We start from the raw sequence: 11,586 nt of genomic DNA, 5'->3' as shown, positions 1-11,586 counted from the left end.
TAAAGTTGAGTCATTCCTTCGCCAGATAGTGTTTCGCATGACAGTATGTGATGATGTAGGACTATATTATGTAATTAGTTACTTAAAATGTTCAGAAGTAGATGTATACTTGGAATATAATGTCTTAACCAAAATGTAGGTCTGAACTCTTTTGAGTTGCATTGTGTAGGAGTTAACCCTTGGGTTTAGCTGATGGGTACCTAATGTATCAGGAAGACCAAAAGGACTTCTCCCCATTCTGAGGGAAAGCTGTTGGCCTTACTGGTGGTCGTTTTTTGCACATTAAATAAAGCCGATCAGATCCATCTTTGTAAACGATTCTAGGTAGGGCAGGTTTTCTTGTGCCTCCGAAGTCACTTAATAGTGCTTGATACTGGACTTCAGCCAACAAAATATGTTAATCTGAAAATTGAACTCTTAGGCTTGTGACTGAAAATTCTTCCTTTAAAAAACACTTGTGCAATACATACTGTTAAGTGAGATTGGCCATATTTAGATCAATATTGGTTTAATTACTAAAAAACAAATACAATTAAGGTACTTAGGGAAAGCTAAAGATTTTTAAAGCATTTTTAGTTTTCTAAGACTAATTAGGAAAAAAGCAGTTCTTTCCCTTTGTCCCCAGTGCTTTTTGTTTTTTTTTTTTAAATTTATGGCACACCTGGGTGGCTTAGTTGGTTAAGTGTTTGCCATTGGCTCAGGGTCATGATCCCAAGGTCCTGGGATCAAGTCCTACATAGGCTCTGTCTCTCCCTAACAATTTTTTTTCTTTTTGTTTTTTTTCTCTGTCTCTCCCTAAATTTTTTTTCTTTTTGTTAGAGTGAGTGTACAAGAAGGGGAAACTGCAGGCAGAGGAAGAACTAGGCTCCCAGCTGAGCAAGGAGCCCAATGTGGGACTTGATCCCATGACTTTGGGATCATGACGCAAGCCAGTGGCAAACACTTAACTGACCAAGCTACCCTGGTGTGCTCCTAGTACTAATTTTCTTTTTAAAGATTTATTTTAGAGAGAAGGGGAGAGAGGGTGGTGGGAAGGGGCAGAGGGAAAGAATCTAGGATCCCCACTGAGCAGAGTTTGAAAAAAGGGGCTTGGTCCTAAGATCTTCAGATCACATGACCTGAACTGAAATCAAGAAGCAGCCACTAACTAAGCCACTCAGGCACCCCAAATCTTGATTTAAAGTAGTAGAGGGACCTGTAAGAGAAACCTGGTTTATTTTCCTTAATTTGGGGAATTTATAGTAGGTAAACCAGGTGGTTTTTAACTTTCTAAACATACATTATTTGCTTCAGGAGTACAGGTCTGTTGAATCATCAGTTTTACACAGTTCACAGCATTTCTTGATGGAATAACTATTTCCCTTTCTTAAGCCAGTCTCCAAGATACAAATATTTAATGGCTTAGTTCTTTAGCAATACTGTTCACAATTTGCAGGCATTTTCTTGAAAAATCCCTACTTGTATTGCCTCTACCTGACTTTTAAAAAACAAGTATTTGGATGTTCTTTACTAATTTTCAGAATGATGGATTGATGTTCTTTCATCAAAGCAACCTCTGAAAGTAGTTTTAGTTAAGTATCCTGGATTCAGATTTTTTTATATATTGGTATTTTGCTCTTAGATCTTTTTTGGCTGTTGGGAGTTCCATTTGAGCTTGTTCCTACCATCACAGACTCTTAGTAGTCAGATAGTGTCTTGCTTTCTAGTGAGAACATTTTCCAAGTTCATCTTCATTTTCTTTCTCGGACCTGGAATAATCCATTTCTTGTAAAGAATGGCAGGGGCGCCTGTGTGGCTCGGTTGTGTCTGACTTTCAGCTTGGGTCATGGTCTCAGGGTTCTGGGATGGAGACTTGCATGGGGCTCCCCACTCAGCGGAGAGTCTCCTCCCTTTCCTGCCCCTCCCCCTGCTCATGCTTGCTTGCTCTCAAAATCTTGTAAAATAAAGAATGACAGTTATGAACAGTCTGGGTGGGTGGCGATCATTAGCTTCACTTTATGGATGATCAGATCAGACCCTTTGTAAAAGTAATGGAGTTGTCAGAGCATTTAGAGGGCAGTGACGTAACTTGGGTAACTGAGGGAGGCTTCTCTTCACTTGATACCTTGGTCATGTAAGGTTGTGTTGCCTTCAGTTTCAACCACAGAACAAAATAATGCCATTTGGGGAGAACAGATCAGACTGTCTAAATGGGCTTATGCAAGTAATAATAGTATGAGTTTTATAGTGTCACAAAGCTGTAGAAGCTTCTAGGTGGTCTTGACAACCAGTAGCATAAATGAGGGAGATAAATAGTCTAGGGTGTGGGGCTTTTATTGGAAATGCCCCAAGAAAAGTTGAGGGTCACCACACATGGAGTTGCTGAATAAAAGGTAGTAGTCTGGGCTCTGGAAATAAAAGGTTACAGTTTGTTTTTGTTTTAATTTTTTAAAATTCCAGTATAGTTAACAATAAAGGGTTAATGTTATTTCAGAAAGTCTAAGGCTATCTTCCAGCCAGTTCTTGCCAGAGCCAGTTGCTCCCTGACTCATGCATTTGGCAGTAGAGGTCCTGTTTAATGCTGTGAAAGTTCTAAGAGCTGGTTCTGAGAAAATTTTTGAGCCTCGTGTGTGCTAAGGGTCTACTATTGAAGGCTTGAGGCTGTTCTATGTTCTTAGGCTGGAGGTTCTATTTTTCTGTATCCAAAATACTTGTATTCTACAAACTCCTTGAATTTTGTGAGTCTAAGTTGGAGAAAAGTGGAAAATAATCAGGTTGCTGTGGTGTATATTACTTTCACACTTCAAAAAGATAGGAGAAATCTAAAACATTTAACTACATACTCTGTCCCAAAGTTCTAGGTGTTCAGTCAGAAAGCAAAAAAGTTAACTGCCCTGTGGAGTATACATCCCCTTGCACTAGCAGTCAATATACATTTTCAGCTCTCTTTAAGATTTTCAGTTTCAGTTAACAGATGAGAATCTACTCAGAAAATTGTAAGTTACTAGCTGACAACTGGGAATTGGATGTAGCACACAGTCATCCATCCCAAGCTACAGTTGCCTAGAGTGGTGGTCATAGCCTTGGCCTCCCAACTGCCACAGTTGGACCCTTCCAATTCATTCCTTCCTTTAGCATCCGTGATACGCTTTTGAAAAGCAAATTCATTTTGACCATGAGTTTCAAAGCCTTTGACACTGATTGCCAAACAAATTAGTATATCCATGCTGTTGAGTACTACTTGGTAATAAACTGATAAAAGCAACAATGAGGGTGACTCTCAAAAACATACTGAACAAAAGAAGCTGGCCACAAAGTAGTACATAATACAGGGTTCAGTTTATGTTGTAGTAGCATCAGTGCCAACAGATGTTAATTTGGGACCAGCAGTGGGTATGGGGAGGATGCCTTGGGTGTTCATACATAGATCTGTGTTAAACTCTGAGCACACTTGAAACAGATGGACTTAAAAATTGTACATAAAATAGTGCCTTTGGGTGGCTCAGTTGGTTAAGCAGCTGCCTTCAGCTCAGGTCATGATCCCAGCGTCCTGGGATCGAGTCCCACATCGGGCTCCTTGCTCAGCGGGGAGCCTGCTTCTCCCTCTGCCTCTGCCTGCCATTCTGTCTGCCTGTGCTCGCTCTCCCCCTCTCTCTCTCTCTCTGATAAATAAATAAAATCTTTAAAAAAAAAAAAAAAGAGACTGGCTACCTGTTGGCCTCTGAGAACCTATGAGGTAGGATCAAGCATTTGCTTATTTTTACCCTGAACTTCTGCCATTCACCCCTGGCTAATCATGCCTGTTACCTAACTTTTTTCTTGTAGGCACTTGATGTCTTGCTTGGAATATTCCTTTGCATGGCTAGCTCTCCTCACCCCTGGAGCTTAGCCTAAGTATTACTAAGAGGATTTCTCTGTCCCATTGGTTTTCTTCAAAGCACCGATAAGCTAGAATTTCTCTTGACTTCCATTACTTCTCATTTTCCGTAAAAAGTGAAGTGGCTTTTTTAGAAGAGGAAGTTGTCTATCTTCACCCATGGCCTGACAGTAGGGTCAATAAATAGTGATTGGATGAATTGATGAGAAGTGACTACCAAATTAGTGCTACATATTAAGTTAATATGAATGTGTCAAGTTAATATAGGAGAACTTCATATGAAAATCATGTATATAGTAAGTAGATATGTGAAAACTAGATTAGAGATGTAAGTGGTAAAAAATGTGGTTAAATGACGAGCGGGAGTCAAAAGACATCCGGGTTGGATGCCTCTTCAACTGTAAGTTGAGAATGATACTGCCTCCCTACTTCATGAAGTCATAAAGAAAGTGAAAATCTGAGAAACCTAATTATAATTATTAATAATGGCTAAAACCTTTGGAGCTTTTCTTATGTGCCAGACTCTGAATGACCTCATTCAGTAACTGAAAACAACTTGAGTTGTTACTGTTCTTAGCCGTGGTTTGTAGATGAGGAAGCAGTCTCAGACTGTTACTTGTTGGAATTTATAAGTAAATGTTGGAGGCGATATGCAAATCAAGGATTTCTGACTCTTGAGTTCATGCTCTTACTCAGAACTGTTCTCTTGACTGGACTTTTTTGGTCCGTCTTTATTTGGGTGATAGAAGAGTAATAGAAAGTAATAATGGTATGATAAGCAAGACCAATCCTGGCAATGAGAATGTCTGTTCAGCTCAGCCCTCCACAGGAGCCTTCCCTGTCACCCAGCACTTAGTTTTCAAAAGGTTTTCTGCTCTTGTGTCTAATGCTGAAACAGAGACAACCTGTTTCAGAGCCTCAAGTGTGAATGGGAACTTAAGAGCTTGCACAGAGGGCTGGTACACGGAAGAGTCATTTCCTGTTTGACAGCAGCTACCCCAGTTTATGCTCTAGTACAGTGGGGTTATCAACCACTGCCAGCGACACCAGGTTTTTAGCCGAATAGTATGGATTCCTGAATTTTGCTTTTTGAGTTTGTTTCCCACTATGACCTCTCCCTTAGCATCAGGGCCAAAGGACAGCCTGACTGTCGGCAGTTCTAGAGAGGAAGCAGTTGCATGTGACGACACCTACATTTTGAAGTTGGGAGTGTTGCCTCTGAAGCGGGGAGAGGCGGGGAGAAGAGCTATCCTTATTGGAGTCGTGGTTAAAGGAACTAAAGGCAAACGGAAACAAGTCTCAGCCAGGTGGCCCGAGGACGACCTGGAGTGGTCGCTGACCAGAGTCCTGCTGGTAGCTCCCCGTTAGCCCTCCCGGGCAGGGGTTGCAGCGACGCCTCGGGGCCGCAAGGTGGCAGCCGCGCGTTTCCAAAGCTGGCTCGCCTACCAGAGCCCAGCTGGGAGCCCTGAGAACAGACCCGAGAGCTCCGGAGGGGGGTGAGGGGGGAGAGAAGTCCTGGAGACCCCCTCCCCCGCAGCGGCAAGGACGGAGAGATCAGACGGGGTCTCAGAGTGCTAGCCGTCCGAGAGGGCATCTGGGACACGCCACGGTCCTGCGCGGACTCACCGAGAGGACGAAAGCGAACCCCCTTAAACGGAGCCGCCCCGGGGGCTGGGCCTGACCCGCCCCCTCCCGGCTCCCCACTCAAGCGCTAGTGGGTGTGAGTGCTAGTAGCGAATGTGGGTGAGTGAGGACGCTCCTCACCTAACTGCCTTCTTGGGGACCGCCGCCTTCCCAATACGGGCAGTATTTGCGCCGCCGCGGCGCAGGTCATTGCGCCTGGGCGCAGAGCTCCGACGGCTTCCAGCGCTCACCAGCTCCAGCCTCGCGGGCTCTGCCCTTTCGGAGCTGCCGGTCCCGTCTCCGAGAGTCAGAGCACCTCCCTCCAACCCGGAGCCGCCAGGAGGAGGAGGTGGAGGCGGTGGAGAGGCCGCGACAGGCAGGCAAGCAGGCTGGGCCGCCTTTGATGTGGGCGAGGCGCACCCAGCCGAGCTGAGCGCCCGTCCGGCCGCGCCCCGAGGGGGGAGCCCCCGGGCCCCGCATCCTCATTGTGCCGACTCGGGCCCGGGCCCGCCCCCGGCCCCCCGCCCCCTCGCCGCCCGCGCGTAGAAAACGCCCCGGCCGCCGCCAGTGGTGGGAGGCGGCGATGCGCACGGCCGGAGAGACGCGGAGGAGGAGACATGAGCCGGCGGGCGCCCAGACGGTGCGGCCGTGACGCGTTCCTGCTGCAGCCGCGCGCCCCGGCCCTGGAGCGCTGACCTCTGGCCCCGCACAGCCCCGCGCCCCGGCCGGAGATCGCGTCCCAGCTTCCAGCCCCGCCGCGCATGCTGCCCCCGGAGTGAACCGAGCAGCCAGCCTCCCGTGGATGCCCGGACGGACGGCCGGCCAGCAGTGAGCAAGCTTCCCCGCACCAGTCGGGCGCCTCCTGCACAGCGGCGGCCACCCCGTAGCCCCCGCGCCAGCCCGGAGGGCGCAGCGCTCGGGAGGAGCCGCGCGGGGCGCTGATGCCGCAGGGCGCGCCGCGGAGCGCCCCGGAGCAGCAGAGTCTGCAGCAGCAGCAGCCGGCGAGGAGAGAGCAGCAGCAGCGGCGGCGGCGGCGGCGGCGGCGGCGGAGGCGCCTGGTCCCGGCCGCGCGAAGCGGACATGTGCAGGCTGGGCTAGGAGCCGCCGCCTCCCCCCCGCCCAGCGATGTATTCAGCGCCCTCCGCCTGCACTTGCCTGTAAGCGCCCGCGCGCGGGGCTGCCTACCCTGCCTGGCCGTCTGTCCGTGTGCCTGTGACTCTGTCTCCCGCCCAGCCGTTCGTCTGACTTTCCGACTGCGTATCCGTCTGTCTGTCCGCGCGCCCCCCTCCCTCAAGTCCCACTGACCACCTCTCCATCTCTCTCCCGCAGGTGTTTACACTTCCTACTGCTGTGCTTCCAGGTACAGGTACGTAGGATCCTGACTCTGACCTCCCCCTGCCCCTACCTCGCGGTACAGGCCGAACCCCCTCCCCTGGGCCGCGCCCCCTCCTTGTGCCCCACCCCTACTGGGCGCCGAGCCCAGTGCACCTGTTCCCAGGGCGCCAAAGGGCGGCTCCGCGCGCGCCCAGTGCCGGCGGGGGACCAGCCAAGGGCAAGGGGCTCTGCTGCAGGGCTCAGACTGGCGCGGCCCCAGTTAGCCTCGGCTGGGAGGACATCCCCGGAGCCAGCGGACTCAGCCGCTGCAGTGTGCCCCGCTCCAAGCCCCCTGCCCACAACCGGGGAGGAGTTGGGACCTGGGGATTTTTTCTGCCAACCGTCCCTTAATATCTCCGCTCGCTCTTCCAAACAAAAAGGCTCCTTTGAGCCGAATGGATTTTGAGTCCAGGGAGAAAGCTTCAGTTGTAAATTACTCTGTGGTTTCAAAGGCGTTTGCAGGGAGGAGAGAGAGAGAGAGGGAGGGAGGGAGAGAGACAGGTCTAGGAGAGACTCGGTGAAAGGCAGAGACGGGCGCTCAGGCTGCGAGGCCATTGCCCTTGAAGCCGCTCCGGAATGGGCCACGCTCCGCACACCCTCGCCCAAGGTGGTGCAGCCCTGGGCTGGTTCCTCGCTTTGCTCCCCGCTCGCTCGCTCTCTGTGAATCAGAAGAGGGCTTGGCGCTCAGCCTGGAAAGCACTTGCTAAAATCTGATCTGTTACTTCAGCAGCTTTCAGACTCGGGAAGGTCTTGGCACGCAGACAGTTGGAACGCTCGGGCTTCCAAAGCCGTGGAAATGAAGGAAAGGGGGGGGGTGCTGAGAAAGAGAAGAGGGAAAGAGGGAGCGACTTCAGCCCCGATTAGAACCAGACCAGGGCTGCCTCAGCATGGTTGGGGGGGGGGCAAAGGAAAGGGGAATAGGAAGTGCCAGCTGCCCTAGCCCCCCACCCACCTAGAGCTGCAAGGGAGGGGCCTTAGGAGGAGCTGGACTGGGGCCAAAAGAGATTATCTGCCCCTTCCCCCTCTGGGTTGAAGGCAGGTGTCCTCACAGCGTTAGAGAGGATGCTTAGGTTTTAGCCTTTTGGGTTCCAGAGGTGCCCCAGAAGAAACTTGAACAGGGAAAATGGTGGCTCTCCCAGCTTTATGGCATAAGGAATGGTGTGTGTGTTAAGTGCTTTTGAGACCCAGTAGCCTCTTTCAGTGCTTGGTGTGGTGGTGGGTCTGCTTACCTCCCCTTGCACTCCTGGGAGAGGATCTTTACCATCAGGATGAACATTGGGCTGGGGGAAGCTAGTTGGGGCTGGGGGCTGTGAGGATGGCTGGCTGGCTGGCTGGCTGGACGGATAGACGGACTGATGGGTTCTTTCCCCCAGCCTGGGAAGGCTGAGGTCCCCAGTGACTCCTTGAATCAATATAACTGGAGTCAGTAACTTAAAACTGGCTGTTTGCCAAAGCAGATGTGACCCTGTGGTGGCGGGGGCAGGGGTGGGAATGACTGGTGTCAAAGAGAGAGGCCAGTGCCAGGCATGACCTGCCTGATTTGCAGCTGAGTCCCCAAGCAGAGGGCAGGCCCCAGGGTCATTCCAGGGGATCTGCTTGTCTGCCTTGGGTGAGAGCTCTTCTCCTGCATGTTGCACCTGGGGATGGGGGAATGCTGCAGTGGCCACGGGGGTAGAGAGAGATCTGTGCACTCCTGCTGCCTGCTGCCTCTCTGTCCTTAGAGCAGGCCCAGGAGGGGTTGCTGTGTCGTCTTTGTGTTCTCCAGGGAAGCACAAGGGAGGGAACCTGGACTCTGCATCCCACCTCCACCTCCTGGCCTACAGTTAGAGCCAGCCTCTCAGGAAAGAGCTGGGTGGTCCATCTGGGTTAGGACTTCAAACAGGTGATGGAGCCTTCTCTCACCTCTTCCTTTCTTTTCAGACTTTCCCCATCCGAACTGCCGTTAGACTGATGAATTTAACCCATGGTCCAAGCGCCCATAGAGTCTCTAAGGATGGGCTTCTGGAGGAGGCAGACCCCTGATATGTCGCATCAAAATGGTGCCCAAATGTGCCCATGTTTTGGAGAGGGCTCTCAGGTCCCCACAGATTTTCAAAAGCATCTACGATTCCTAAAAGATAAAGAGAGGGCAAGCTCATGTCCCCATTCATGGTCTAAGAACAAAGGTGTAGTGGCCATTAGAGGTAGAGATGAGGAGTGGGGGGTGGGCTTCAAGTGTTCCTGGCTGGGAGTGTGAAGCCTGCTCCCTGCTGAGGCGGGCATTGGGCAGGCAGAGGGGAGAGAAGCTACTTCCCTGGCGGGGTACACTTAGAGAGGGGGGCAGGTGCTCCCTTGGTGAGAAGGGGCTGGGAGAGGCCTCCTTGTGTGGTGGGAAGGGCTCAGAGTTTTGCAGCCTGGTGGTAGGGGCCTGAGCCCCAGCCTCATCTTTCCTCAGCTGTAGACCTCTGTGAGTCTGAGCTCATCCTTTGTGAGTGGGCGGACTTGAGGCTGAAGCGATACATGACAGGTACGGGAGAAGGTTTGGAGAGTCTCATCCACCCAGGAGCATACATTGTTCTGCTGGGAAATGGATATATCGATGCCCTTCCCATCCGCACCTCCCTGGTTTGGGGGACTGCTCCAGTCTTAGCCATAGAGTTTCTGGGCTCTTCCTTTCTCCGCATCCATCAGCCATCAGGCCCAGAATGGGCCCCCACCTCCAGACGCATTTTCGAGAGAACACAACAGTCAATGCCAGCCAGACACTGCCTTGCCCTGCAGCCCCCCATGGGGTGAGCCCTGCCCCCACCCCAGCCCCTGCTGGCCACCCCAGGAAGCAGGAAGCTGGGAATTTAATAAAATCCCTTCTCCACACGACTTGGGACACCGCGGATAGCTCAAATCGGAAGAATTTTAAAAATTTCCGAGGGGAGCAGGCGGCGTGACCAGTAAATTGCTTTTCTGCACTTGGCTGAGCGCTGACAATGACACCGGACTGGGCCTTTCACGCAGCTTGGCCGGCACCTGCCTGACATTGTTCCTACCGCCAGGCTCGGCTAGGTCCTGGCCTTCCCCAGACAGGCCAGGCTTGAGACGGGCCAGGGAAGGGGGGCTTCTGCCACCCCCCCGCTGTCACTCCCACAGCACCATTCCTCTCCCACCGCCCGGTGTGTTCAAGTTTTGAAGTTTCCTTCCACACCCCCTCAGGACCTGACCACTCCCTACACCTGACTTCCTCTGGGAGGTTTAGAACCCTCCTTCTAGCTGGCTAGAATAGGAAAGCCAGAGACAGAGTCCTTTGGGACATGAGGAGGATGGGGAACCGTCCTGTTGAGGAGCACTTTTAGCTTCTTAGGGCGGTGACATCGTTCATCCATGTCCAGTCAGGTATTTGTTCAAAACTCTGCTTCTTGCTGGATCTGAGAGCAAGTCTAGTCAGTCCCTGGCCTCCAGATGCTCCCACTCTAAGGGGGGCAGCGGTGGGCTGTGATCCTGCCTCCTGAGAAGTACAGTGGGGCAGGCATATCCTGTTCTGTCCAACCAAGCAAGATTCCAAGGCTCTTGAATCCAGAAGCTTGTTTCCTTCTTCCTGTCATTTTTCCTCCTGAAGTAGGTGGGGTAATATTCCTACTTCACCGTTGGAGAGACTGAGGCTCGGAGTGGAGAAGGGATTTGTTCAAGGCCAATGCTAAGACTCAAGACTCTGGATTCAAGGTCTTGTATTCTTTCCATGACACCAGACGGACTTCTTCAGAAAGAATACTGGTGGGGCAATGGGAGTTCCAAGGGGCGCACTAGGGGTTCCAAGGGGCGCACTAGGGGTTCTCAGTGAGATCTTCCCCTTGGATTCTCACCGGTAGGGTCTCCACGGTACAGATGATCAGAACCCAGATAGGTGTCTCTGACAGAGACTTGGAGTCTGCAGGCCCTGGTTTTCGTAGAATGTTCTGGTCTGAAAGGATCCCAGAGCCATAGGTGGGTGTTTAGGAGGGTAGGGCCTGGGGGATTCTGTACTCCCCTCCCAGCGTCATTCCCAGCAGGGAGGGGGAGGGGACACTCTGCCAGCATTCCTGTAGCCCAGTAGCATCACCCGCTCTGAGATAAGGAGGTAGATTGTTTAAATATCTTGTGGTTGTCTCTGCCAGTGTCAGCAGGGGTGGGATAGCTCTGAGGTCACATTGGGCCCCCAAAGGGAGATGGAAGGTGACAGGGAGGAGACTTCCTAGTCTCAGCAGGACCTTCTGGCTCCGACGTGGTCTTCTAGCAGGAGACGTGTAGGTGTGGGAAATCAGGGCGCAAACCCATCAGGCCGACAGCGATACTTAGAGCCACCGCCAGGCACAGTGTCCTTGCCATGGAGCAGGCAGGCACTTCCTCACATCATGGAGACTCAGCCTCACAACCAGCCTGCGATGAGGGAATTCTGCAGAAAAGAAAGCGAGGCTCAGAGGCATGACATAACCGGCCTCTGGCCACACAGCACAAGAGAAGCAGAGCTGGCCTCAACTCTGGGTCACCCGGCTCCAGGCCCTAGGTTTATGAAACAGCAGTATGAGGGTTCTGTGTGAGGGTTCTGGCAAGTCCCAGCATTGTTCCAATGGTCGTCCTGACTTACCTTTGCTGTATGACCTTGAGCAAGTTACTTAACCTCTCTGGTCTCAGCTTGTGCATGTGCAAAATGGAAAGAAAACTACCAACAGAATGATCCCTGCTCCGTAAAGGTGGAGAGCAAGGGTCAGCACACCAGCCCCTGG

At 51.8% G+C, this 11,586-nt stretch overlaps 1 protein-coding gene across 1 annotated transcript in view; it reads left to right on the top strand.

Annotated features, from left to right (window-relative positions):
• Positions 1-5,379: 5,379 nt before the first annotated feature.
• Positions 5,380-11,586, top strand: part of FGF18 (fibroblast growth factor 18) — a 33,242-nt gene continuing 27,035 nt past the window's right edge. The window contains exons 1-2 of the mRNA XM_032337021.1: positions 5,380-6,636; positions 6,809-6,845. Of these exons, the coding sequence (XP_032192912.1) occupies positions 6,605-6,636; positions 6,809-6,845 (69 nt within the window). The 5' untranslated portion in view covers positions 5,380-6,604. The remainder of the gene's footprint in view (positions 6,637-6,808; positions 6,846-11,586) is intronic.

This window comes from Mustela erminea, chromosome 3 (genome assembly GCF_009829155.1).
Source record: "Mustela erminea isolate mMusErm1 chromosome 3, mMusErm1.Pri, whole genome shotgun sequence".
In the NCBI taxonomy this organism is placed as follows: domain Eukaryota; kingdom Metazoa; phylum Chordata; class Mammalia; order Carnivora; family Mustelidae; genus Mustela; species Mustela erminea.
This window is presented reverse-complemented; position numbering and strand designations above follow the sequence as displayed.